This window comes from Oncorhynchus mykiss, chromosome 15 (genome assembly GCF_057628025.1).
Source record: "Oncorhynchus mykiss isolate SJ-2025 chromosome 15, ASM5762802v1, whole genome shotgun sequence".
In the NCBI taxonomy this organism is placed as follows: Eukaryota; Metazoa; Chordata; class Actinopteri; order Salmoniformes; family Salmonidae; genus Oncorhynchus; species Oncorhynchus mykiss.
In genome coordinates, this window is record NC_143036.1 from 18,772,525 (window position 1) to 18,800,469 (window position 27,945).

At 40.2% G+C, this 27,945-nt stretch overlaps 1 protein-coding gene across 1 annotated transcript; it reads right to left on the reverse strand.

Annotated features, from left to right (window-relative positions):
• Positions 1 to 14,155: 14,155 nt before the first annotated feature.
• LOC110489726 (tomoregulin-1) lies at positions 14,156 to 26,458 on the reverse strand. The gene is made up of 10 exons (XM_021562517.3): positions 25,730 to 26,458; positions 21,321 to 21,430; positions 20,788 to 20,917; positions 20,603 to 20,629; positions 20,317 to 20,413; positions 19,476 to 19,624; positions 16,025 to 16,081; positions 15,661 to 15,781; positions 15,372 to 15,533; positions 14,156 to 15,035 (listed from the first exon to the last, which is right to left on the reverse strand). The coding sequence occupies exons 1-10, from the start codon at positions 25,881 to 25,883 to the stop codon at positions 14,951 to 14,953; spliced, it is 1,092 nt and encodes a 363-aa protein (XP_021418192.1). The 5' UTR covers positions 25,884 to 26,458; the 3' UTR covers positions 14,156 to 14,950.
• Positions 26,459 to 27,945: the final 1,487 nt, after the last annotated feature.

Below are 27,945 nucleotides of genomic sequence, written 5' to 3' on the forward strand. Positions count from 1 at the left end.
TCCATGAAGTATATGCTAGTATGGAGTTTGGAACAGCCCAAGCCTCCTGCATACTATGGGAGTGACATCACACTTGTGACCTTGTGATACTGCATACATACTTAACACATGGGTCCAACAGGATTACAGGCCTAAGAGTTCAATAATTGTGTATTCCCTTGTGTAGTGTTGTGCCTTTTATGATATGAATGCTAAGCTTGTCTTCTACCCAAGCTTGTCTTCTACCCATTTAGGCTAGTCCAAGGGAACTTCCATGATTGGGTATCTCAGTATAGAATGGGTAATGTAATCTCTGTTAATCATAGGAAGATTATTATTGGACAAAGAATTTGACTCAATTCAGTATGTCAGTACTCAGTATCCTCAGTAGGAAATAAAGTAAACTAATCAGTTACTGATTGGTCCATTAAATTCTAAAAGGTGCATGGAAACCATTATACATTATCAGTAGAATCAGAAGCCCTTGCGAGTTGTGGATCCCTGCTGTAGATTGACTTTTTCTCTTGCCACATAAAAAAATAAAAATTATATTTCATGTGATAAGTTACAATTGAGTTGCAAGCAGGTTGTTCAGCGTGACACACGGAGCGACCCAGGCGCAACTTCGTTGGAAGAAAACAAAGGGCGTGTGTTGAATGGTTTTACTTTCATTTCAACAGGTACGTTGATTGAGAACAAATTCCCATTTACAACAATGAGCACATATTTTTCTAAATACCAAAAGGTCGGGCTGGATGAGTAGCCCTCCATCACTTAGCAATCTGTGCAATGCGATCCTTCCTGACAGGGAGGGGGCTAGGCACCTCCAGTGGGAACTAGGGAGGGAAAAGGGGACTCTCTAACTCCTAAAATGATGCCACCAGCTGTTGTCTATAATTAAACTCTTGCCATATCTATAATTATCCTTGTCCTGTCATAGCAGAGGGCAGGCTTACTTCATACAAATGAACTCTGCGTCCATATTAAAGTTACCCCTCACTCACATAACCCAATGTAGATAATATCCCCAAATACCATCACCCATCTCTGCCTCATATCCCCATGTGTCCCTCCCAGAGAACTATAAACTATTTCACAGCCCTGACAGAATTGAACTCCTTACAGTCACAGGGTAGGATCAGAGGGCAATCCTAGAGAGAATTGGCTAAACCGGTCAAGTCCTAATCATATATGCCATTTAGCAGACACTTACCCAAAGTGATAGTCATGCATGAATTCAATTTACATATGGGTGGTCATGGGAATTGAACCCAGTACCCTGGTGTTAGAAGCAGCAGCATGCTCTACCAACTGAGCTACAAAGTGTAAGTGTATTGAATGTTGAGAAGTGAAAGGGTCGGCTGCCAGACACTTCTGTACCCGTCAGCATCGTACACATCAGGGTTCTCTCCAGAAAATGACATGTTTATCGTGTGAAAGGGGTGTTACACTTCATTTAATACTGTGTATAACATAAATAGGGGCGGCAGGTAGCCTAGTGGTTAGTGTTGGGCCAGTAGCCGAAAGGCAGCTGGATCAAATCCCTGAGCTGACAAGGTAAAAATCTGTAGTTCTACCCCTGAACAAGGCAGTTAACCTGCTGTCATTGTGAATAAGAATTTGTTCTTGACTGACTTGCCTAAATAAAGGTAAACCCCCCCCCCCCCCCCTCTATTATTCAGTGATGCCTCTTCACTCTTTAAACTCTCCTCTTCTGACCCACATTTAGGTCTTATTTATCGTTATAAAAACACTGACCTGATGTGCCAAGTGAGAATTGACTGCATCTTTGATGAGTAAGGTGTCTCCCTTTAGGTAATTGGCCCCTGTCAGTTGATAGCTTGAAGCTTCACTTGGGCTCATTGCAGCAGGTTTAGTTGTCTTTGTAATGAAAAACAAATCAAAAAGAAGGACATTTTGTCATTTCAACTCAACTCAAAGTCCTAATTTTGAAAAGCTAAAAAGCTCTAAGATTTCAGCACAGAACCTTTGAGTAGTCATTCACTCTGATCCTATTCACTGACATGGAATCTTCAGAGACATCTTGACAGTAATGGTCAGAGGTATAACAGACACTGTATGTGGCTTTATCTCCCTCTGCTGTAGCCTTGTGTCTACTGTAGTTCTAATGAGGACACCAATGTTATGGCTTTTTACCCCTACCCAAGTAAACCAAAAACATAGTTTTAATTCATTTTTATCAAATCACATTTTATTTGTCACATGCGCTGAATACAACAGTGAAATGCTTACTTACAAGCCCTTAACCAACAATGCAGTTAAGAAAAATACCTTAAAAATATATCATGTAATATAATATAAAAAATATATATAATAATAATAAAAGTAACAAATAATTAAGAGCAGCAGTAAAATAACGATGATGAGGCTATATACAGGGGGTAACGGTACAGAGTCGATGTGCGGGGGCACCGGTTAGTCGAGGTAATTGAGGTAATATACAGTATGCATGAAGGTAGAGTTATTTAAGCGACTTATGCATAGATAATAACAGAGAGTAGCAGCAGTGTAAAAGAGTGAAGAGTGTGTGCAGGGGACAATGCAAATAGTCTGGTTAGCCATGTGATTAGATGTTCAGTAGTCTTATGGCTTGGGGGTAGAAGCTGCTTAGAAGCCTCTTGGATATAGACTTGGCGCTCCGGTAATGCTTGCCGTGCAGTAGCAGAGAGAACAGTTTATAACTTGGGTGGCTGAAATCCAGTTGCAGAGGAAGGTGTTTAGTCCCAGGGTCCTGAGCTTAGTGATGAGCTTTGAGGGCACTATGGTGTTGAATGCTGAGCTGTAGCCAATGAATAGCATTCTCACATAGGTGTTCCTTTTGGCCAGGTGGGAATGGGCAGTGTGGAGTGCAATAGAGATAGCATCATCTGTGGATCTGTTGGGGCGGTATGCAAATTGGGGTGGGTCTAGGGTATGTGGGAAAATGGTGTTGATGTGAGCCATGACCAGCCTTTCAAAGCACTTCATGGCTACAGATGTGAGTGCTACGGGTCGGTAGTCATTTAGGCAAGTTACCTTAGTGTTCTTGGGCACAGGGACTTTTTAGTTAAACCCAGTGTAATTGTGTCTCTGAGTATTATTGTCACGTTCTGACCTTAGTTCCTTTATTATGTCATTGTGTTAGTTTGGTCAGGGCGTGAGTTGGGGTGGGCAGTCTATGTTCTTTTTTGTTATTTCGTTTTTGGTGTTCAGTGTTAATAAATTATCAACATGAACACGTACCATGCTGCATATTGGCAACCTGCAAAAGAAACGTGATCTGTCAAATCTAGATCTTACAAAAACTCATACATAACGATAAAGTAGATGGTACGACAGAGGTCTCAAACTATCAACCTTTCTTTATTATATCCACATTTCTAGAAAAGATGGATAAGTAAATACAACAGAATATTGTCTATCTCGTACACACTAAAAGCACTGACCTCAGTGTCTCCAATTTACACCAGGGATTTCTCCGTCCAGTAGAGAGCTGTTTCACTCCTGAATCCTGTAGGTTGTTGTAACTCAGGTCAAACTCTCTCAGATGTGGTGGCAGGTAGCCTAGTGGTTAGAGCCAGTAACCGAAAGTTAGCTAGATGGAATCCCACAGCTGACAAGCAAAAAACCTGTTGTTTTGCCCCTGAACAAGGCAGTTATCCCATTGTTCCTAGGCTGTCATTGTAAATAAGATTTTTTTCTTAACTGACTCGCCTAGATAAATAAAAGATGTGACCTGAGAACTGATGCCAACACCTCACAGCCTTTCTCTTTGAATTGACATTGATTCAATCTGGACAAGAGAAATGAATAAGAATTATACAATTTGGGCCATGTACAATCTACAGACAACTGAAAAGGTGTCTCCAGCCTACAGTGTGGATTCCCCAGTACAACGGAGAGCAGCTTCACCCCTGAATCCTGCAGATCATTGAATCCTGCAGATCAGGTTAAACTCTGTCAGGTGTGAAGAGTTTGAGCTGATTGCTAAAGCCAATAATTCACAGCCTCTCTATGATGTGGCATTAATTCACACTAAATAAGAAAATAATATTACTGGGTTACTCAATCTAGATGGAAATATTAGACCACTCAGAGGTATGTTAGGGATGGGTGTGAATTCTTCGAACTGAAACAAAATGTACATTTGATACAGAACTATAGCATTGTAATAGCCTATCTAAAGTCAGACATAATCTGACTGGTAGACAGAATTGTTCTGTGAATTGGTTTGTTCAAATACTCACAGTGCAGTTCTGGAGGCTTTGACTACAGACAAAAGCTTTAGAAGACCCTTCTCAGATCTGTAGTATTTCTTCAGGTCAAAGACTACCAGCACCTCTTCTGAAGTCAGCAATACAAAGACCATTGCTGACCACTGTGCAGGTGAGAGTTCAGCTTCGAAGATACTTCATGTAGCTTTGGACCTCCTCCTCCAGAGAATGGTTATTCAACAGGTTAATGCATTTTTCTGGGGAGGGATTCTCCCTGATCCTCTGCTTGATGTACTCTTGTATCTTCATTAGTCTGAGAGCTCTTTTTAGTTTTTGTTCGTAGGCCTATAATAGTCTGAATGGACTCTAGTAAGAGGCCGAGAAGGAAACAGAGGAGCAGGTCCAGGTGTCCATACATACTCTGTATGGACTCATCCACTGCATTCTTGTATACTGTATGTTGATTGATAGTTGACATTTCAACAATGTTGGACATTTGGAAACTCATCTCTAGCTGACTAGTGGATTCGTATTGCTGTCATTGAAGGTGAGAAACACATATAAAGCAGACAGAAACTCCTGGATGTTCAAATGCACAAAGCAGTAGACCTTTCCATGGTGCAGCCCATAATCCTCTCTGATGATCTGTGTACACACTCCTGAGCACAATGATGCATCTCTGACATCAATGCTGCACTCTCTCAGGTCTCCCGCATAGAAAATCACATTGCCTTTCTCCAGCTGTTTGAAGGCCAGCTTTCCCAGTGCCACAAGGCTCTTTTTACACCAGACAAGGTCCTCGTCATGGTCTCCGACATACTTATGATTCCTCTGTTTGGTTTGAAATATCAGGAAATATATGTACATATGAGCAAGAGTGTTGGGGATCACTCCACTCTCCGCTTCACCTAACAGTACCTGTTAGAATAATTGAAGTAATCCCGTAGAAGACAGATATGTGGCACATGATGTGGAGGCTCCTTCACGTCTTTATGTGTGAGATTATTCTTCTGGCTAGGTTCTCATCAGGGTTCTCTTCCTGAAGTAGTACTCCTTCCGTGGGTCATTGAACTCTCGTACCTCTGTCACCTGGCCAACACACTCAGGAGGGATCTGATTGGCTGCTGCATGATGGGAGGTTATCCAGAGGAGAGCAGAGGGAAGCAGGTTCCCCTTGATGAGGTTTGTCAGCAGCATGTCCACTGAGGTTGGCTTTGTGACATCGTACAAGCTCCTTATGTTCTTGAAGTCTAGAGGATGTCGCACTCCTCAAGACCATCAAGGACAACCAAAACCTTGTATTTGTTTGAATCAGATATTCCTGATTCTTTTATTTCAGGAAAGAAATATCAAAGAAGTTCAGAAAGGCTGTGTTTTGTCTCTGTCATCAAATTCAGCTCTTGAAAAGGAATTGGGAATATAAATTTGATATCCTGTTGGGCTTTTCCAATTCAGAATTAATTTCTGCACAGAGACTGTTTTTACCAGTGACACCCTTTGTCAGTACAGTTCTGATAGGTTTGTCTTTTCCAGGTAAAGGTCTGAAGAAGTTGTTGCATGTGATTGGTGTATATTGGATGGCTGGTCTCCAGGATACTGTCTCAATCTGTCTCATCTCATGTTCATCACGGACCTCTCCATTTCCACCGTCTGTGATGTAGACCTCTGTGTGTATCTTATATTGACAAGTGTTGGGTTTCCTCATACTGCAGTCCCTTCAAATACACTTTAAAACTTCTTCAGGTTTGATTTTAGTTTATCTTGGCCCTCGTCAATAAACTCATTTGTATGACACACAAAATATAAATTTTTATAGAACATTTGTTTGGCTGTTTGGTTTTACCACTTCCAACTGATTTGTCTCCAGTCATGCTACTTCTATGTGAAAATACAAAGTATTGTATCTCTTACTTTTCTCCAGCGTGTCAGTGAGCTCCATTTGATTCATGTTTCTCATAACATGTAGTGTGATGTTCAGAGCACCCTCTCTGGCACTGCTCGGCTACTTCTGATGTTCAGTGTCCATCACTTCCTGTCTGTCCACTCTTGGTATGCTTTACCTCTTCAGGTCGTTCCTTACAAAACAAATATGACATTTCCCTCAACCAATTGAAACAAACAATTAAAAATAAATGAAATAGAGAAGATAAGGTAATGACTTTGTGGGAAAATTTTGTTTGAGGCTCTGTGTATACGTTAAAGGCATAAATTGAAGACATACTGTATCAAGCATAAACAAATATGTCAGTCCAAATTATGTCAGGTGTTTATCATACAATCAAGACAAACAGAAAGATGTTCACTGTTTACTAAATGTCTGTTTGCTGACATATTTTTAGCTTACGCTGAATGTGGAGTCCAGGTCCGTTTGATGACTCTGTGCAGATTGACCACTGGAAATCTGATCTCTCCTGTTGGTCTCTATGTAATAACACAAATGTGCATTAATTTTGATCAATTCATTGCACTGCCAAAAATATCTTAACAGGGCCCAGTTCTCCCATGACCGCAAGGACGTACGTTGTTACCCTTGTTTCAGATAAGGGTCTCTGCTTGAATTCTATTGGCGCTATCATGGCGCTATCATGGCGCTGTCACTCTTCATAGACAGACAGCTGGGTGCTGGTGAGTCTGGTCTCTCCTGATTGGTCCTTGCAGAATAAAGTTTAATTTCAAGTACTTCAATTGTATTTTTGCCAGGGCGTTGTTATTTCAAAGGTGATCTGAAGACAAACAAGACTTTCTTACCTTTGTTCATGGGTGAAGTGAAGGTGAAGTCTCCACCCTTGAATTATATTGTTGCTTTCATGGAGATGCCACTCTTTATGGACAAACAGCTGGGTGCAGATGAGTCTGATTTCTCCTGCTGAACCCTGTCAAACACAGACACCAGCATTCCTACATCTTCACCAAGAGATTTTGTCTGTTTTTATTTAGATTTCAAGATTTTACCATTTAAAAAACATGTAAAAGAGAAATGCATAAATAAAATGATTGAGGGTGACACAAATGTATCATAATAAAACTATTTGGTTAATGTGTCCCTATATAGTATAGTCTCTCTTCTCACCCCATAGCTTCATAGTGGGAGTCAGTCTCAGCTTCAAAGTGGGAGTCAGTCTCAGCTTCATAGTGGAAGTCAGTCTCAGCTTCATAGTGGAAGTCAGTCTCAGCTTCATAGTGGGAGTCAGTCTCAGCTTCAAAGTGGGAGTCAGTCTCAGCTTCATAGTGGGAGTCAGTCTCAGCTTCATAGTGGGAGTCAGTCTCAGCTTCATAATGGGAGTCAGTCTCAGCTTCATAGTAGGAGTCAGTCTCAGCTTCATAATGGGAGTCAGTCTCAGCTTCATAGTGAGAGTCAGTCTGAGCTTCATAGTGGGAGACAGTCTCAGCTTCATAGTGGGAGTCATTCTCATTCAGACTAATTTTAGAGACAGCGATGTTCTCCCTTTGTCCAGACAGACTCCTACTGAATGAATGAATGAATGGATGAATGAAATTGGAGTTTCGCGTCAAATCATCAATTGGCAAACCAACCATGGGATTAATTGACACATAAACAAACAGTACAATAATTCACTGTGGTAATTAAATGATAATTATTCTTCCGCGGTTCTCTGCATTGCACATCACATAAAGAGTGAAAACAAATGTAAGGTGAAAATCTATACATAATTGTAAATAAGGTTATCCAAATAATAATGATATCTCTAGAGCATTAAAATAATATACACATACATACATGCATACATGCATACATACATACATACATACATACATACATACATACATACATACATACATACATACATACATACATACATACATACATACATACATATACAGATAAATAAATACAGAAAAAAAGAAACAGAAGGCATTTGAACCCAGTCTGCAAAAAGAGAAGACACATATGGCAGACAAGCCTATACACAATCTATATACACACGTGCCATTTACAAAATAGAAGCTAAATATTTTTACAATTTAATTATAGGTAGCCCTTTTTGATTCATTCCAGGCTTTATAAGTATTCCGCAAACGGAAATACACAATGGACAAAAAAACATTTCAGTTTCTCCTCATCACTCAGCCACATAATGCCAGCCACATAATGCCAGGGTATATCTGGTGTGCTTTCTGGAATAAGAGCAAGCATTATTCCATGTGGTAGAAAGGGCAATAGAGTATAAAATGAGTTTCATTCTCTATTTCTTTGAGGTCACAATAGTTACATAGCTGTTCCTCTTCCATTTCACCTCAATACCGACCTGTTTCAATACGCAGAGGAAATATCTGATCTTACCTGTGCACATAGTGATCTCTTGCTTTTAGGTTGGTTCTACATAATGTCTCTCACATTCGAATTCAACACACAGCTCTCTGCGTCTTCCCCCAACATGCATTGTTTGTAGTTTTCCTCTGGACATGTAAGAGAATCTTACAGAACTCTGTATGCAGGGTGTGATTGGGGTGTTTTTCCCATTGGGGAATGGTGTTTTGCAAGTGGACCCCACACCTCGCTGCCATAAAGTACAATTGGTTCAATTACATTTTCAATTAGTTTTGGCTAAATGTATTTATCTGTCAGTCCATTCACTGTCTCATTTAGGTGTCCAGTTGAGCTTGTTTTTTAAACCTAAGTAATATTTGTGTGTGCAGTACTCTATATATTTAGGACCATTTGAGAACTTTGGTCTAGTTCCCTGAAATCTGAATATTCTTCAGAAAATCATTATTATTGTATTTTTGGGGTTTACTGCCAGGGTCCAGGGCTCTGCTGTAGGCCATGTGCATACATACATACATACATACATACATACATACATACATACATACATACATACATACATACATACATACATACATATACAGATAAATAAATACAGAAAAAAAGAAACAGAAGGCATTTGAACCCAGTCTGCAAAAAGAGAAGACACATATGGCAGACAAGCCTATACACAATCTATATACACACGTGCCATTTACAAAATAGAAGCTAAATATTTTTACAATTTAATTATAGGTAGCCCTTTTTGATTCATTCCAGGCTTTATAAGTATTCCGCAAACGGAAATACACAATGGACAAAAAAACATTTCAGTTTCTCCTCATCACTCAGCCACATAATGCCAGCCACATAATGCCAGGGTATATCTGGTGTGCTTTCTGGAATAAGAGCAAGCATTATTCCATGTGGTAGAAAGGGCAATAGAGTATAAAATGAGTTTCATTCTCTATTTCTTTGAGGTCACAATAGTTACATAGCTGTTCCTCTTCCATTTCACCTCAATACCGACCTGTTTCAATACGCAGAGGAAATATCTGATCTTACCTGTGCACATAGTGATCTCTTGCTTTTAGGTTGGTTCTACATAATGTCTCTCACATTCGAATTCAACACACAGCTCTCTGCGTCTTCCCCCAACATGCATTGTTTGTAGTTTTCCTCTGGACATGTAAGAGAATCTTACAGAACTCTGTATGCAGGGTGTGATTGGGGTGTTTTTCCCATTGGGGAATGGTGTTTTGCAAGTGGACCCCACACCTCGCTGCCATAAAGTACAATTGGTTCAATTACATTTTCAATTAGTTTTGGCTAAATGTATTTATCTGTCAGTCCATTCACTGTCTCATTTAGGTGTCCAGTTGAGCTTGTTTTTTAAACCTAAGTAATATTTGTGTGTGCAGTACTCTATATATTTAGGACCATTTGAGAACTTTGGTCTAGTTCCCTGAAATCTGAATATTCTTCAGAAAATCATTATTATTGTATTTTTGGGGTTTACTGCCAGGGTCCAGGGCTCTGCTGTAGGCCATGTGCTGTGGGTGACAGGCATTTAACCTTTGAACTGTGAACAGTCCTGTATGCCAAATAGAATCAAATGCTTTTTGGAAGTCGATAAAGCAAGCGTACATTTTGGTATTATTTTGGTGGAGATGTTAATACACTGCTCAAAAAAATAAAGGGAACACTAAAATAACATATCCTAGATCTGAATGAATGAAATATTCTTATTAAAACCTTTTTTATTTACATAGTTGAATGTGCTGACAACAAAATCACACAAAAATTATCAATGGAAATCAAATGTATCAACCCATGGAGGTCTGGATTTGGAGTCACACTCAAAATTAAAGTGGAAAACCACACTACAGGCTGATCCAACTGTAATGTCCTTAAAACAAGTCAAAATGAGGCTCACCTGCCCACCTGTGGACGTCGGGCCCTCATACCACCCTCATGGAGTCTGTTTCTGACCGTTTGAGCAGACACATGCACATTTGTGGCCTGCTGGAGGTCATTTTGCAGGGCTCTGGCAGTGCTCCTCCTTGCACAAAGGCGGAGGTAGCGGTCCTGCTACTGGGTTGTTGCCCTCCTACGGCCTCCTCCACGTCTCCTGATGTACTGGCCTGTCTCCTGGTAGCGCCTCCATGCTCTGGACAATACGCTGACAGACACAGCAAACCTTCTTGCCACAGCTCGCATTGATGTTCCATATGGATGAGCTGCACTACCTGAGCCACTTGTGTGGGTTGTAGACTCCGTCTCATGCTACCACTAGAGTGAAAGCACCGGCAGCATTCAAAAGTGACCAAAACATCAGCCAGGAAGCATGGGAACTGAGAAGTGGTCTGTGGTCCCCACCTGCAGAACCACTCCTTTATTGGAGGTGTCTTGCACAACAGCATGTGAAATGTATTGTCAATCAGTGTTGCTTCCTAAGTGGACGGTTTGATTTCACAGAAGTGTGATTGACTTGGAGTTACATTGTGTTGTTTAAGTGTTCCCTTTATTTTTTTAGCAGTGTATATCAGGATGTGTGTGGGTGTAAATATGATCGGTCGTGCAATGTTTTGGTATAAATCCAATTTGGCATTTACACAGGACATTGTACTTATTAAGGAAGTGTCATGACGTTGGCCTGGGGGTAGGTTTATGACAGTCATAAATACCTCTTCCCCCCTTTTTCCTCTCTCTACCCTACTGATCTGACATTTGAAAATCCCTTGGTTAACATAGAGATTCTGGGAACATCAGAAGGTGGGGGGAAATGAACTATATTCTGGTAATCCGACCAATTGAACATATGTGGTGGTACTTAATGAATATGATGTCAGTTCGGTTGTCATCTGAGACATTCTCCTCAATGATAGGATGACATAAACTCTACAGTGGAAAGTCTACACATCAAAGTTATCGGAGTCACATGGAATTGTTGTTCAATTTAAATGTTTGAATATAAAATTATTGGTGAAGAGATGAAATGTAATTTTAGCTTCCAAATGAGAGATTTGGGTTTTCATAAGGTCAGGGCTCTGCTCAATCAGTGGCCCGCCCCTGTGAAGGGACAAGGGTTATAAAACTTTTCAAATACGCCCTCCTCTCCCTTCCTATATAAAGCCTTGACGACAATATAACTTCCTGTTCAAAGTATGTGAGGTCTGCAGCCTCTGTGTTAAAAGGACTAACATGTCAACTACAGAACTAAGCCATCCTACCACCTGCGAATGGTATGAACTTTGAAATCTTATTCACTACAGAAGTGATACCTCCTAGCCGTTGAGTTAGCCACAGCAGCTGCAAACGCGGGTTAGGAAAGAACAGACAAAGTATCCCGTCTACCACACAACGACGTTACTACAACGTATTCAATTGACCACCAGAGACATTTTTCAAAGGACAAAGGACTCGGTTTGGCAACACGGCCTTCCATCTACCACCAACCTACCGAAGCGCAGCTCAGAGTAAATATTTATTGCATTTTCCTTTTCCAAATGGGCGGTAATTTAGAATGCATAAGATACTGTATTTACGATAGCACAGCTTCTCCCTTTGTCCCTCAGTCTTCCCGCTCTTTCACTCAAACCCAGCCCCTTTTCTTTTGAGTAACCAGCTGTCATATCTGTTCCGCCCGCTAGGGACGTTTTCCTCTATGACGTCATTTGTAATCAAGGTATGATTCATTCTTTGTATATGTAATTCTGTGTGATTAGTTAGGTATTTAGTAAATAAATAATGAAACCCAAAGTTGTATTGCTGATTCAACTTGTTAGTCAGGGTTCGTGAAGATGTACAACTTTTAGATGAGACACTCAGGATTAAATTAAACTGTTTTAATATAACCAATTGAAATGTTCCACTAGTAACTTTTTTTGAGCGTATAATTTGGGATGCCATCATGTCTGCATGCTTTTTAAAATTTGAGGGCATTTACTCCACACACAGAGATGCGTGATCACGCTCTCCATAGCGGATGTGAGTAAGACCTTTAAACAGGTCAACATTCACAAGACAGCAGGGCCAGACGGATGACCAGGACGTGTACTCCAAGCGTGCGCTGACCAACTGGCAAGTGTCTTCACTGACAATTTCAATAATAATGTAATACCTACAGTACATGTTTGAAGCAGACCAACATAGTCCCTGTGCCATACTGACCTGTAGCACTCACGTTTGTAGCCACATCTGTAGCCATGAAGTGCTTTGAAAGCCTGGTCATGGCTCACATCAACACCATTATCCCAGAAACCCTAGACCCACTCCAATTTGCATACCGCGCGATAGATCCACAGATGAAGCAATCTCTATTTCACTCCACACTGCCCTTTCCCACCTGGACAAAAGAAAGACCTGTGTGAGATTGCTATTCATTGACTATAACTCAGCATTCAACACCATAGTGCCCTCAAAGCTAAGGACCTTGGGATGAAATACCTCCCTCTGCAACTGGATCATGGACTTCCTGACGGGCTGCCACCAGGTGGTAAGGGTGGTAACAACACATCTGCCATGCCGATCCTCAACACGGGGGACCCTCAGGGGTGTATGCTCAGTCCCCTCCTGCACTCCCTGTTTTAATAAATTATTTGGTGACGTGAATATATTTAGTATAGTTTTATCTAAAAAGGATAACTTGAAAATGTTTCACTATTTTTATGAAATTCGCTAAGATTGTCCTCCCCTTTTTCTAAGGAGCCTCCACTGCCATAACATGATTTAGCCACCACTATACTTGAAAATATGGAGGACAAAAAAGTAAATTGCTTTGCCACATTTTTTTGCGGTATTACATTCGTGCCTTGTTGCAAACAGGTTTTAGAATATATTTATTCTGTACAGGCTTCCTTCTTTTCACTCTGTCATTTAGGTTAATATTGTGGAGTAACTACAATGTTGTTGACCCATCTTCAGTTTTCTCCAATCACAGCCATTAAACTAACTGTTTAATGGTGAAATCCCTGAGCGGTTTCCTTCCTCTTCGGAAACTGAGTTAGGAAGGACGTCTGTATCTTTGTAGTGACTGGGTGTATTGATACACCATCCAAAGTGGAATTAATAACTCCACCATGCTCAAAGGGATATTCAATGTCTGCCTTTTTCTACCCATCTACCAATAGGTGCCCTTCTTTGTGAGGCATTAGAAAACCTCCCTGGTCTTTGTGGTTGCATTTATGTATGAAATGTACAACTCAACTGAGGGACCTTACAGATAATTGTATGTGTGGCATACAGAGATGAGGTAGTCATTCAAAAATCATATTAAACACTATTATTGCACAAAGAATCAGTCCATGCAACTTATTATCTGACATGTTAAACACATTACTCCTGAATTTATTTAGGCTTGCCATAACAAAGGGGTTGAATACTTATTGACTCAAGACATTTCAGTTTTTAATTTTTAATGAATTTGTAAAAATGTCTAAAAACATAATCCCACTTTGACATTACTGGGATATTGTGTGTCGGCCCGTGACAAATAATCTCAATTTGAATCCATTTTAAATTCAGGATGTAACACAACAAAATGTGCAACAAGTCAAGGGATGTGAATACTTTCTGATAGGCACTGTACATGCAGTTTTATAACTAGGGCTCAGAGTCTTTCCCAACCATGTGACTTGTCCACATTCCAAATGTTATAGATTTTTTGATTTAACAAAGTAAATCAAGAACTGCATTAAAATCAGTGCATTTATTTTTTCAATAACATCATATGAATACGCCTTTTCTTCCATAACAATTTTAACATTGTGATAAATTATTTTCTGAAAATGATTTAGGCTCCGTCATTGATCTAGTCATAATAATATGAAGGCAACACGAGTGTTTGAAACACAGATCATTTAATATTACTAAAACTACATCACTAAACACATTCACAGCTCATGCTATATGCAACTATTTCATTAGCAATAATACAAACAACATTAGAACATAAAAAATAAAAATAAAAATATATAAAAACATTTAAATTAGTACCTAGTCAAAAAAATTGTTCCATCCCCGGAATGGTATATTGAAAAGTAACCAAAACAAACTGTACACATCAGCTTTTACCTCCTTTATAGAAAACTGCATTTGGTATTTAGTTGTGTTTCATAAAAATAAAAAAAAAGGTACTGAGAGAGGGTCAGAGACGCTGATAAATAGCATGACCCTAGATAGCATAAATAGCATGACCCTAGTCCAGACCCTAGGTATCCAAGGTTTGTGTGCCTAAAGATACCAATACCACCTTGCAAACAATGGACGATCAGAGGAGAATGGCTGTCCGTTTTCTGCCCGTAGGAAAAAATAAATAATGCAGCAGTCTGAAAAAAGCAGCAAGAGCTGCATATGTCCAGAAGGGAGAGAAAACGAAGGCCCCATTAGAGAAAATAAATACATAAACATCCATTCAAAATAAAGGAGACAAAACAACAGATATCAAAAAATGTGATCCATATGGTGCAAAAATGCACACAAAAAACTGCTACATCATCCTGGATGAAGTCCCAGAGGGAAAGTGTCCAAGGTGTTGCTGTTGTCTTCGTCCCCTCTGGGTTTTGGGACACCTCCTATTCAACAAAAGACAATGGAATAACATCAAACTCCTAGTTTTGACTGCCTCACAAAACACATTACTCAGCACTTTAGAAACGCGTTTGAAAAATCTTAAATCAATTACGAATGTAAAAATGTGTATTGCTAAGTATACACCTTTTACAGAGTAACCACCTTTTGTCAAATGACACACATTGTCACATTTGGAATAGAATCTTCCATAAGACTTGCTCATTTATGCTACTGTATGTTGTTTACAAAACACGGCTTATAAAATGCAGAATATTTAAATCTGCTTATCAGAAATGTGCTAATAAGATCAGATAGGTCACTTTGGAGAGCACACCCACCTTGTGAAACACATGACAACAGCGACAATGATGGCGATCTGTACGGCTCCTATGACGGCTGCTATGAGAACGTAGTGGAGTTTCTGTCCACTGGGCACCACGTACAGGATGTTGAAGTCTTGGATTTCATCACACTGCTGGCCAGTGTAGCCCGAGTCACACCTGGGGAGACAACAAAACCGCTAGCACTTCATTTCATGACACAATAATTATCTATGAATTAGGTCAAAAAGAGATGAAACATAGCATACGCAGGTATGTAAGACAAAAGGACACCATGTTATCTTACCGGCAGGTGGGGATGCTATACTTCATTTCACATTGGCCGTGTTCACAGAAGTTTGCGTAGTCCTTTGTGCAGAGGGTGGGGATCCCTCCATAAGCTCTGTCCTCCCCTGTGTCTACCGTGTCTTTAAAGGTATACAGAAAATCACTAATATTAATATGGATGATATAAATATTAAAGAGCGAGCTAGGCCTGGTCCTCAGTTGCAATTCAAATATAACTGACATGACAGAGCAGAAATATGCTTTGCAGATATGTAAAAGTACAACAGTATTATTTCCATATCGACAACATGAACCATGGTCTGAGGTAAATCAACGACCATAACAACATCATAACAGAGTGTGGTAAAAGGGAGCAGACATACCAAAAAGATCCGTCTTGCTGTTGCTACCATCGTCTTCGTTTTTCTTCTTCCCTTTTTCTGAAAAAACAAAACAAATATTTTTGAGTGCATGACAGAAATGTCCCAATATTGAAAATGGGTTAAAAAAAAACATTTCTGAGCGAGCCTTCCTTTCAAAGCTATAGACAGAAGCAAATGTGAAATAATTCATAAGACTAGAGGTTGCTTAAAAATAGTTTTTCAACTGTAAGAAGTTGAAAATAAATCATATTGGAGGGACTCAGGGAAATAGTGTTCAAGCTCCATGTTCTAAGAGAGCCCTAATCACAAGGATTATAAGATTATCAGAGAGCCCTAATCACAAGGATTATAAAATTATCAGAGAGCCCTAATCACAAGGATTATAAAATTATCAGAGAGCCCTAATCACGAGGATTATACGATTATCAGAGAGCCCTAATCACAAGGATTATAAGATTATCAGAGAGCCCTAATCACAAGGATTATACGATTATCAGAGAGCCCTAATCACGAGGATTATACGATTATCAAAGAGCCCTAATCACAAGGATTATTCGATTATCAGAGAGCCCTAATCACAAGGATTATACGATTATCAGAGAGCCCTAATCACAAGGATTATAAGATTATCAGAGAGCCCTAATCACAAGGATTATACGATTATCAGAGAGCCCTAATCACGAGGATTATACGATTATCAAAGAGCCCTAATCACAAGGATTATACGATTATCAGAGAGCCCTAATCACAAGGATTATACGATTATCAGAGAGCCCTAATCACAAGGATTATACGATTATCAGAGAGCCCTAATCACAAGGATTATACGATTATCAGAGAGCCCTAATCACAAGGATTATTCGATTATCAGAGAGCCCTAATCACAAGGATTATACGATTATCAGAGAGCGCACCATGGCTTGATTATCAGAGAGCGCACCATGACTTGATTATCAGAGAGCACTCCATGGCTTGATTATCAGAGAGCGCACCATGACTTGATTATCAGAGAGAGCAGCATGGCTTGATTATCAGAGAGCGAACAATGGCTTGATTATCAGAGAGAGCAGCATGGCTTGATTATTAGAGAGCGCAGCATGGCTTGATTATCAGAGAGCGCAGCATGGCTTGATTATCAGAGAGCGAACAATGGCTTGATTATCAGAGAGAGCAGCATGGCTTGATTATTAGAGAGCACCATGGCTTGATTATCAGAGAGCGCAGCATGGCTTGATTATCAGAGAGCGCAGCTTGGCTTGATTAACAGCGAGCGCATCATGGCTTGATTATCTGAGAGCGCACCATGGCTTGATAGTCAGTCAGAGAGCGCACCATGGCTTGATTATCAGAGAGCGCACCATGGCTTGATAGTCAGTCAGAGAGTGCACCATGACTTGATTTTCTGAGAGCGCACCATGGCTTGATTATCAGAGAGCGCACCATGGCTTGATAGTCAGTCAGAGAGCGCACCATGGCTTGATTATCAGAGAGCGCACCATGACTTGATTATCTGAGAGCGCACCATGACTTGATTAACAGAGAGTGCACCATGACTTGATTATCAGAGAGCGCAACATGGCTTGATTATCAGAGAGCACACCATGGCTTGATAGTCAGTCAGAGAGGGCACCATGGCTTGATTATCAGAGAGCACACCATGGCTTGATAGTCAGTCAGAGAGGGCACCATGGCTTGATTATCAGAGAGCGCACCATGGCTTGATTATCAGAGAGCGAACCATGACTTGATTATCAGAGAGCGCAACATGGCTTGATAGTCAGTCAGAGAGCGCAACATGGCTTGATTAAGGACGGACTATAAATACTAAGTAGCCGTAATATAGTTAATATCCCAAGTAAAAATAGCAGTTAACTAGCATTCTGACATGGCCTCATTAAAATCCATTTGGTTAATCAACAAACCAGTTGAATGTTAGATATATGAAGTAGATTTTGTACAAGATACCTACCATTTTTTATTACAAACTAATAACCGATGGTGCTGTTTAGGATGCACATTTCTGATATATAACAATAAGATGACCATAGATACAATGTGAGAGGTATGGCGGGTTTCTATTTGGGCCAGTCGAAGCATGAGGCTGTTGGTAACATTACTCTGACAGACAGTTATTGTAATGTGTGCATGCCTTTGCAATGCTCATTTGCATTACCAAATGAAATAAATGACAGATAAGTGGCGAGTGACTGGGTTTAACTTGAGGGCAATTTGGCCTGTTGAGATGTAGGGTGACACACAGGCATGCTTCACTACAGTTAATGGCCCTCCTGCAAGAATTGGCCAACTGCACCATCAGCAGAAATGCCTCCAAACTGATTTAAGAGATAGACACGTACATAGGGTCACATGACAAATGTTGTTAAGAAACATCTCAGGACATGCAGAACAATTACTCTCTGAGAACAAATGTAATATCACTATGGTAACAAATAATATCACCATGGTGATTTAGCAGACGCCCTTATCCAGAGCGACTGACATTAGTAATGTGAAATGATAGGAACCCCATTGTAGGAATATTGGAACATCCATAACTAGTTCTCAGATTTCCAGGTTGGGATGTATTCTATTGCATTTTGAATAAGGTATGCAAGTTCATGTAATATTTAGGGTCAATGTATGCTCTGTGAAACAAAAAATAGATCGATTATTTATGTAAATAGATATTTTAGCCCTACACTTTAGAACTAGATTGTGAGACGTTTTTAAAAACAGGGCCATATTTGGGGTAGTAAATCTTCGCCCTCAAATGGAGAATGACATTTTTTAAACGGCTTTAAACAGATGTTCTGGTAAGAAACATCTTTGTAGTTATCTGAACAGCTGGTTGCCCGATGCCCCTTGGTCATAATAATGTGGCCCAAATCCTAATTGTGTGCATCCAGATTGAGGTCATGTCTGCATTTGAAAGAAGAATCTTCAGTCTTTTGATGCGCTGAAGAAAGACGTATGTCGGGACAAACCTAATAGTCTCAGTCATCACCACACAGCATTGTCATAGTAGGGATCAATCAACCAATTGGGGTGGGCATCATAAACATCAGAGTTTGACAGGAACTAGCCATCATATAGGTCACTGGCAGTATAAAATGATAAAGATTTAGAGGAAAGTCAAGACTGGTGGGTGGGACGCTTATATAAACACAGCACATATCAGGAATATCAGGACTGGCACCAGGAACCCATGCACGGGAGAATATCTAGGACATTGTATTCAACTATTAAGTAGGATGTCGCATTACAGCAGGATCCCCTCATCTCTACACCAAACATCTCAGTCAAATATTAAATTGTGATTATTTTCCTTCCTTGAGATTGTGAATAATAAATCAAATCCTTCGAAAACCACAATCCATTGTTTTTTTTCCCACAATGCAGTGTAAAATGACATGTTTCTAAATGACGTTTTAATGTTAGAACATGGCATTACCTGGACAACTCCCTAGATGCTTCACGTCAATCTTCACCTGCTTCAAGCACGAAGCCTCTCTTACGTGACAGGGGGTAATGTAAGATTTTCCGTCTGTTCCACACACCGGGTTGTCATTATGGCCACTGCAGTCAATGTTGCACATGCACCTGGGTGTCGAAGAAAACATTTATATAAACATCTGTTTCATGAACAATGTATTAACACTGCGTTCACTAAAAGAGCTAAACATACATCATCAATCAATTTGAATCTAATGTGACAACCCAGGACCCCAGTATATGGCGAAAATAAGCAAAGATATCTATGAGGTACTAGTGGTCACTAGTCGTCTTCCAGATGAAGATGAGACCTCCTTTCAGAGACTGAGAGCACAACAGCTGATGAAGACGAGTCCTTTCAGAAACTACTGAGAGCACAATAGCTGATGAAGACGAGTCCTCAGAGACTACTGAGAGCACAATAGCTGATGAAGACGAGCTCTCCTTTCAGAAACTACTGAGAGCACAATAGCTGATGAAGACGAGTCCTCAGAGAATACTAAGAGCACAATAGCTGATGAAGACGAGTCCTCCTTTCAGAAACTACTGAGAGCACAATAGCTGATGAAGACGAGTCCTCAGAGACTACTGAGAGAACAATAGCTCATGAAGACGAGTCCTCCATTCAGAAACTACTGAGAGCACAACAGCTAATGAAGAAGAATCCTCAGAGACTGCTGAGAGCACAATAGCTGATGAAGACGAGTCCTCCTTAGACTACTGAGAGCACAATAGCTGATGAAGAGAAGTCCTCCTTAGAGACTACTGAGAGAACAATAGCTGCAGTGGAAAGTACTCACAATATATCCTCAGAGTCCACATCACATTCTGCTCCAAACTTGCAGTTGACACATTTTGTGGGCTTTTTTCCTCTGCCTGTGCCTGATCCTTCATCATCTGTAGAAAAGGAGAGTATTTAAAAAATGTTAGCTGTCAAACAGAGTTAATATTGTTCTATTAGTGGTTGGATCTGCAAAGCTTTTGTTTAAGCAGGCTATGTTTAACCAGCTTTCATTGTAACATTGTAACATGGGTTGTCAAGTCAAACGTATTAAAGTGAAGCAAGACCAAGTTACTACACTGTACCTCCGTCGCCAGATCCAGAACTGCCATCTGCGTGTTACAGCATAGAAAATGAGTTAGCTTCAGCTTGGTCTAAAATGATTTATAACAAAATGACAAGGTGATGAACCCAAGTGATGAAAAATGCGCTCCATAAAGGGGATTCTGTACTCTCCAGTGAAAGTGTGCAGCCTGCGACTAAGACTCACCTGTATAGCAGGCCACGTCAGAGACCTGCGATATGGACTTCTGCTGCTTGCATGCTGCTCTCCTCAAGAAGCACTCGTTCTGATAGGTGTCTCCGTTGGACCCACAAACAGGGATGTACTTCTTAGAGCACTAAAACACAACGGGCAATGAAAGGATGTTACTGAACCATCACAGCCTAGACCAGGGATCATCAAGTAGATTCAGCCATGGGACGATTTGTTTTCTTGAGTGGATAGTCAGGCGGCCAAAACAAAATGCCAAATCATTTGTAGACTGCAAATTTACTGCAAGAAGCCCAAACAGATATAACATCTGACTAACACCTTGTTTACATTTGTATATGATCACATACAGTAAATCTCTATATTATGTGTGGGAATACTATGGAACAGAGTTCCGAAATGAAGATCAATTGGAGCTGATTTGCTTTGGCAAAGCCATTCCTGCTTGCTTTCTTGCTCATGGCAATGGTAATGACAGTCTTACTTGACAACAGAGAACATGATAGCCTTTATTCCACTGTGTTACTTACATGGAACTGGCAGACACATTTCAGGTCAGCCCCATTCTCTTGACATGTCCCACCGTAACGACATGTTGCAGCGTCACACACTCTCAGGTCACTTTTCTTCTCAGACAAATCTGGTAAAAACAAGGTGTGAAATACCATTATTTTAGTGCTCCATTTGTAAAACCACATGAATATCTAGTATAGTCTATGTTGTGTATTAGTATTTACGTGACATTGCTTTTCTATCTGGGAAAAACTTTCTAACATAAAGATTGGAGCAAATAGTGTGTGAAAACGTTCAACTCAAAACACAATTCTTTCCCAAACTACAGTCTTTGAGAAAAAACTCCTCGGGTATAGCCTAGCTGGAAACACTCTTCTTTACCTAAAATACAGTTAGCCTTGAATGCAAAATGATATGCTCTGTTTCATCACAAAACAGAGTAAATCAGTCTGGATTCCAGGCTAAAATGCACTATGAACCAAAGCCGTGACAACTTAAGAGTTCACGGCCACTTGAATACATCTTCCAGTAATGACTTTCATCCATCCAACACGCAAAAGCCCATAGCTTCCCCTTTAGCCAGAAATACACTTGAACATCTCTCACTCTCTCACACTGGGCGGAATTTATCAGAGGAAGGAGAAGGACAAATCAATGGAAGAGAGGAGTCAATGTAGCGAAGACCCGGGTCATTAGCAACACGTAGCCATCCAACTCCTTTGCCACAAGACATCAATAGTCATCGCCTCATTTCTTCAATGGTTGGACTAATGAGAGATCCGGTACAGAGAGAGCTTAGCTACGCATCATTTGTACAACTTTATTGAGAGTCAGTGGAATGTGCAATGTACAACAGTCACTGCCCAGCACAACTGGACTGAGAAATGTAGTCACTACTGGTCATTCGGACAAGTTGGTCCTCATTTACACAGTAATGCCTTGGCATTGCATGATCATGGGAAAGCAAAGCCAAGAACAATCAAAAGGGACCCAGAAAGATGACTTGAAAAGATTGGAGAAGAGGGTCAAGTCCGATCTGATAATCTTTGGTCAGGAGCTCAAGCACATTATGCGTGAGAGGCATTCCTGATAGGAATGATTGGATTTCAGGTTGTCAAGGTGGGCTTACAAGGCACTTATAGTAAAGTATGCCATCACAATATTGTTTGAAAAAGTTCATCATTAGCCTGGTCATAAGTAGGGATAACATCATTGGATTGGATTACATCATCAGGATCAATGAATTTGGTCAAAACAACTCCTCCGTGCTGCAAGTCTTCAATATTAACTTTAACCAAACTGTCAAAAACATTACGGATGAAGTGAACTTAGAGGATTTTATTTCCCCTGCTGACAATCAGTTGTAGTATAATCTGTTTTTCACTAGCTTTGATAACTACAGTAGGTGTGCAAAATGACTGTTGTGCTACTGTGCTAGAACAACTCTAGGTTCATGGACACCCTGAGGGAGAGTGTTTGAATCTCACGGAGCTCTAATGGAGGAATGAGAAGACCATCCCAGCCTTCCAGGCAGGTTTGACAGCAGCCATTTACATCCTCCTGGGGTCAACAGCATTACCACCAAGCACTCCTATCAACTAGCAGAACATTGGAAAACCCCTGGTCTGTGAGATTTACAGGCAGGGGGAGACATAGGGGGGAGGGAGAGAAGGAGAGGGAATGAGAGAGAAATGAAGACATAAAAGGAGAGGAAGAGTTAAAAGAGGGAGCGAAGGAGAGAGAGAGAGGGAGAGAGAAAAAGAGAGAGTAGGAGAGGTGATGGGAATGGAAGAATCCTACCCCACTGAGGTTTGAACTGAAGTTCCCTCCTGCTCTCATCGCCAGTCCCCACGAGGGAAGACATATCTCAACATGCAGTAGGAGCTTTATGTTGTCTTATCCCCACTGTTAGAGAAGATTTCAGAAGAGGAACTAATCCATTGTCTTGAGACAGGTAAGCACGCCACAGGGACTAATAATAACCCAACCTTTCAACAAATGGGAGGCAAAGTAGTTCCAGGCCAAAGATTATAATCAGCCTCTCCTAACAATCCCCTCCTCTCCTAAATAGATCTGTGTGTTACTCAACCAATGGTCACAGTCTCGATATAAAGGGGCTAGCCCCGATTCTAGTCACCCTGTACTTAAAGGACTATTGACCAAACTGTTCATTTCCTCATTACAGTCACTGTCACCCTGGGATCCCGAAGCTAGCCCATTAAATACAGGCCATGACCTAAAACTCCTCTGTAATCAATCAATACCACCACTGTATAGGAACACTAGTCTTTAAAACACTGCAGTAGAAGTCATAGTGGGACCAGGGCTTTAATTAAATAAAACCCTAATGAAATAGCATTGATCCTGACCTGCAAAATAGGCGCATTGGTGCAGTAATGTAAGTACGGTAATTCCGGCTGTTTTACCGATGTTTGTTCTTTACAGCAGTGCAGGGTAACAACCACGCTTCCACTTAATTCAACCCAATCAATGCATGCCTTGAGAAATACAATCTGCATTTCTCAGTAACAGTGGGGAAACACTGCACTTCACTGTATTTAAAGGGACAGTTCACTCTCAAATTAAAATGTTGTCCGATATTTTCAGAAGTAGTCTAATGTCAGGTCAAGCTGAATCCACATCCCACATTATCATTTGGGTATCCTAGATCCAGCAACATGCCTCAACCTGAAAACCACGGGAAAGAAAAGCCCAGAATAAAGGCAAGAAATTATACAGTGATTATATTTTCCATTCATTTCTGAAATGAATCTTTATATCCAGAATACTTACGGTTGCTAAGGTCACATCTGCTATGTTGGTTTCCTAAGAGGTTTGGGATCAGCAACCAATTATAGGTTGTTTTTAGGAGCATTGAAGAGCAACCAGGACCATGGGGAAAAGGAATGGCCTGCTTATTGACGGAAGTTAATCAGGCAAGCAGCAAATGTAAACAAATAGCTTGACAAGAGGAAAACAACTGGCTTTATCAGGACAGCTCACTCTTCGTTTTAAATCGGACTGCTTTTAAATAAAAGGGGAAGCCTACTGAATGAACACAATACATAGACCTTCATGACATACAGTTATTATGGGAACGAGAGGACATCACTCATGGTTTATGGGATTATGGAGAGGGTGGAACTACATCCACAACGGGTTTACGTTTCCATTCATCTTAAATACCATCAAACATAGGCCAATCTGTCAAAGTCACACTGAATGTTGGCTTTGGGTGGAACCCCTTAGGAAACCACATAGCAGATGTGAACTTTTAGCAAGCACATTATATATTCCGGATATAAAGAGTAATATGAATTTACCCTCAATTTAACCCACGATGACACTGTATACCAGTGTTGTAAAGTACTTGAGTAAAACTAAAGTAATACTTAAGTCGTTTGGGGGTGGAGTGGTATTTATAATTTTGATAACTTTTACTTCACTATATTCCTAAAGAAAATAATGTACTTTTTACTCCATACATTTTCCCTAACACCCAAAAGACATTCATTACATTTTGAATGCTAAGCAGTACAGGATAATGTTCCATTTCACGCACTTATGCAGAGAACATCCCCGGTCATCCCTACTGCCTCTGATCTGGCGGACTCACTGAACACACATGCTTTGTTTGTAAATTATGTTGAAGGTTGCCCCTGGCTATCTGTAAATGAAAAAAAACTAAGTCCGGTTAACATAAGGAATTTGAAATAATTTATACTTTTACTTTTGATACTTAATTAAGTATATTTTAGCAATTACATTTAATTTTGATACTTACGGATATTTAATACCAAATACTTTTAGACTTTAACTCAAGTAGTATTTTACTAGGTGACTTTCACTTTTACTTGAGTCATTTTCTATTAAGGTATCTTTACTTTTACTCAATTAGGACAGTTGGGTACTTTTTCTACAACTGGTGTATATAAACAAAAGTCATCACTCCTAACCAGGAAACTGAGAAATTACTGTTTACATTTAATAATGAAACCCAAACAAAAACAGCAGGACAATCCAGGGTGGGGTTCAAATATGGAAATTTTCCCTGCATGCACCTCACCAACAAGAGGGGACAGATCGAGCCACCCCCCAATAAACATTCGCCTATGAAATCACATTTCCCAAATGTATACATATATTTTTAAACATGCATTGACTCAAAGTGATTCCTCTTATGAAGTAGTGACACTGCCAGCCTTACGTTTGTCTAATCTAGACCAATTGAGCATGATGTGCTTTGTCTGCTGGTCAAGGAGATTGCCCAATTACCGACCAGCGTTCATTCAGCAAGGGCGATAAACACCTCAGGAGCGCCTGTGTTGCAAAAACACAGGATGTGTGTCTGATAAACACAAATTATTCCCATAGAAGTGCTTGCTTTGGAAAAGTTAATTGATAAAGAAAATGTATTGATACTCACCCAAGCAGTCCTTGCCTTTTCCTGAGATACATTCGCTGCTCTCAGGGTAAGAGGCTTGTGCTCCAGGCAGTGTAGAGACGGCCAAAAGGCAGAGGAGAGAGAAAAAACGGCCTGCTGAGGGTCCGTGAGATGAGAGGGGATATCCTATGGACATGATGCTTACAATGCTGTGTAGAGTGGACACCGTCTTTTCTCCAAATCACAACATATGCCTTTTTTCATTCAAATGGCAGAAATACATCAACAAATCCACCAGATGTGAATTGGTAGACGGAGAACAAAACGCGTTGTTGTTGGCAAACTGTTTCACCCACGGCTAAAAAAAGGTTTCATCTCATTTGCAGAACGGGGATTATCTCCCAGCATAGCCATATAAAAAAACTGCATTATATCGGACTTTAGTTCACAAATTGCACAAACGAAATGTTGGCTTTGCTCTATTGATCGCTCGTCTGGCCGTCGTATGGGATAGGGTGTGCGATAATGAGCTGTTTTGACTGTCGCATTTACCTTTGACGCGTCTGCCTCTATTTTATCCCAGCGGCAAACAGCTGGTTTAAAATGTCCCTCCGAGAATCTCTCTGCATCATTCCACAACACAATCCCACAAAGGCGAAGATAAATGATTTTGTTGTAGCAATTTACCCAGACAATGTCTTGAGTGAGATTTTGTGAATCACCATCAACAAAGGACTTCAGTGACGCTTGGGTATCACATGACGCGAGACCACCCCCAACCATTGAAGCACGCTTTGCGTTGGAGCGGCAAGATCACACCATAAAATGTGTGGGGAGGGGATTCCGGTTGTAGCCTAGTGGGATACGTTATAAAGCGACATTTGCTAAAACTGAACAAAGGCTACAGCCTAAGCCTACTAACTTTTTTTCGTAATCAAGGAGTAAGACAATTACATTAATTAAAGTATAAAAAATGCAAGCCTTATGTGCTCTTTCACATATATAAAAATAAGAGGGATAGGCCTATCTGGCAGATAGAAAATAGAGATTGACAGTTTACCAATCCATGTTAAATAGATTATTCCCAGGTTATTTACCAACTAGTATAAATTACAATTTCACAAATTGTGAATCATGACATTTCTAAATAATAATTATGTTCAAAACACTCAAACTGATTGTTCTGGCACTGTCAGTAGCAATTGACATCATGAGTAGCCTAACTAGAGGCTTATTACATGGTTTATTACCCGCTTATACATATTGGGAAGGGTTCGCAAGCAAGCATTTCACGGTAAAATATTCGGTACAATACATTTTGAATTGATTACATGGCTTACATTTTATATGACTTATTACATGGCTCGTATTGCGTCTCTATGGTTCGCTCAGTCCTTGCACTGCAGTGGCGCAGCATGCCATGTGGTGTTGGAGACCACAACATCAGTGGCATTATTGATCCTGATAACACAACCACTCTTTCCATTTCATGTTTGGGCGGCTGTTCAAAAGACACATTGATGAGTATTACCACATATAACAATGCAATCACAGGCAAGCCTTTGCCAGACACCTGAGGTTTCAGGATCACCGAAGAGATCACCAAAGATAAATCAGGACTAGTTTGACTAAAAGATGGATTCCTTTTTTCTGAGTGACATGTGCCTTGCGGGCTGTTTTCCCAAACTGAGTCAGCTCACAACTGCATCAATGAATTTGAGCATCTAGGACTGGTGCAATTTAAAGATGTGAGTGAATCAATCACATTTCCAGTCAAATCAGTGGAAATGTGGTACACTGTGTTAACTGTATCTACCACGTTTTTATTTTTCTCATGAATTTGTTGAAATATTAATTTAGTTAATATTCTTTTAATATTCAATTAATCAAATTAAAATATTTTTGTAACGGTCACCCCAGTTTAAATAGGTGTTAAACTGAGCACAATATGGCATGAAGGTTACATCCATTTCTATGCACACCAGTCTATAACATATTGATTCAACCATGTACTCTGAATGCAATATCACTCTAAAATGTGTATTCGTATTCAAATGTTATTGTAAGTTGAAATCATACAGTCATTGAAGGAAAGAGCTGAAACTATCCAATGTATAATGCATTGTAATGTCAAGTAACATGCCAAACGTGGATGGTGTCACGACTTCGGCCGAAGTTGGCTCCTCTCCTTGTTCGGCGATCGACGTCACCGGCTTTCTAGCCACCGCCGCTCCATTTTTCATCTTTCCATTTGTTTT